This window comes from Buceros rhinoceros, unplaced genomic scaffold (assembly GCF_000710305.1).
Source record: "Buceros rhinoceros silvestris isolate BGI_N320 unplaced genomic scaffold, ASM71030v1 scaffold28967, whole genome shotgun sequence".
Lineage (NCBI taxonomy): Eukaryota > Metazoa > Chordata > Aves > Bucerotiformes > Bucerotidae > Buceros > Buceros rhinoceros.
In genome coordinates this window covers 4398-4711 of record NW_010422039.1, presented here as the reverse complement: position 1 = coordinate 4711, position 314 = coordinate 4398, and the positions used below count along the sequence as shown (strand labels likewise).

The following is a 314-nucleotide window of genomic DNA, read 5'->3' as shown; positions in this document are numbered from 1 at the left end:
CAGCAGGAAGCCCCCGCCTGCCGCACACCCGCTCCTATGCCGTCAGCCAGGCCACACTGGAGCGGATCGGGGCTGTCCCTGTCATGGTGCCCGCTCAGAGCCGAGCTGGCTCCCTTGTATAGGGCCATGCTGTTGACCAAGAGCTGAGCAAAGGGCCTCTCGTACCTGGTGAGGCGAAGAGACCCTACTACTTCCTGAAAGGCAGCAAGGCGGCAGGGGGACACACGCTTGCCTCTCCCCACTGCCCTCCCCTTCCGAGGCTGCTGCCGGACAGTGGGACAGCCCTGGCTGTGCCCTATTCCCCCCCGCTCTTG

The 314-nt window shown here is 65.6% G+C and overlaps 1 protein-coding gene across 1 annotated transcript in view; it reads left to right on the top strand.

Annotated features, from left to right (window-relative positions):
• IGSF11 (immunoglobulin superfamily, member 11) overlaps nucleotides 1-122 on the top strand; it is a gene marked incomplete at its 5' end in the record, with an annotated part of 5076 nt that extends 4954 nt beyond the window's left edge. The window contains one exon of the mRNA XM_010139914.1: nucleotides 1-122. This exon is cut by the window's left edge and continues 38 nt beyond it. Within this exon, the coding sequence (XP_010138216.1) occupies nucleotides 1-122 (122 nt within the window).
• Nucleotides 123-314: the final 192 nt, after the last annotated feature.